This window comes from Volvox carteri (assembly GCF_000143455.1).
Source record: "Volvox carteri f. nagariensis unplaced genomic scaffold VOLCAscaffold_12, whole genome shotgun sequence".
Lineage (NCBI taxonomy): Eukaryota > Viridiplantae > Chlorophyta > Chlorophyceae > Chlamydomonadales > Volvocaceae > Volvox > Volvox carteri.
In genome coordinates this window covers 1,980,525-1,981,451 of record NW_003307555.1, presented here as the reverse complement: position 1 = coordinate 1,981,451, position 927 = coordinate 1,980,525, and the positions used below count along the sequence as shown (strand labels likewise).

The window sequence follows — 927 nt, the reverse complement described above, 5'->3', positions numbered from 1 at the left end:
GCTTTGGGGGGGGGGAGATTTGCGGGACTGGAAGTTGCGGGGGGGGGGGGTGAATGAATAAGTGTGGGGAGTAAGGGGGCGTTTGGATTACTTAGGGTGAAGTAATTGATTTGTACACTATAAATTTGTGTACTCCTGTTTTGCTGTTGTCGCTCCGCCCCCGCCTCCGCCGCCAGGTCCCGCGCCCGGTACTGCTACGAGTGCCGTACCCACCACGCGGCGCAGGACAACGAGATGTGGATCTGGGAGGACCCCTCCGCCTTCTTCTTCCCTGACCGCAAACTGTTGGTGTGCCTGAAGGGTGTGGTGAGTGGCGGCAAGGGGGGTTTGGGAGGGGACGGGGGCCGAGGGGGGCCGAGGGGGGGAGGAGAGGGGATGTGGAAGAGGGGATCTGGATGGCCGCAGTCCGGGGGGCGGTCACGGTCCATGAGCCGCTGCCGGTGAGAAGAGGGAATTTAAGTGGGATGAGGACCACAGGTACGGCATTGTTGTACCTCGGATGCGGTACGACAATGGACATTTTTTATTCCGTTGGCTTTCGAGGTAAAAATATGCTATGTGGATGATGTTTATCATTATTGGTTGAGCGGCAGTTCATGTGTCCCCTCTGAAACGGTGGTGCTGGCGTATTGCTCACCAGCACCGCCAGCAGAAGCACGTCCAGCAGCACGACCAGCAGCAGCAGCAGTAGCAGCGGTGAACGGTGATAATGCTCGCCATCCATTCATCCATCCATCCACCTCGTTACGTTTCCTCTCCGTTTGCCTCCACCGTGCTACGGTTAGCTACGACCTGATCTACTCAACGCAGTTCTTCTCTGCAGCCCATTCGTTTCTCCCCTGGTCGCCCCCAATGGTCGGAAGGCCGATGATGGGGTGACCTCTTTCGCGATGTGGTGGTTCGTTCGTTCCTACCTCCCCCCCCCCC

At 58.4% G+C, this 927-nt stretch overlaps 1 protein-coding gene across 1 annotated transcript in view; it reads left to right on the top strand.

The window, feature by feature from the left end:
* Positions 1-691, top strand: part of dnj53 (molecular chaperone) — a gene marked incomplete at both ends in the record, with an annotated part of 10,921 nt that extends 10,230 nt beyond the window's left edge. Inside the window, 2 exons of the mRNA XM_002949046.1 lie at positions 226-306; positions 641-691. Coding sequence (XP_002949092.1) covers positions 226-306; positions 641-691 — 132 coding nt within the window. The remainder of the gene's footprint in view (positions 1-225; positions 307-640) is intronic.
* Between the last annotated feature and the right edge of the window lie 236 nt (positions 692-927).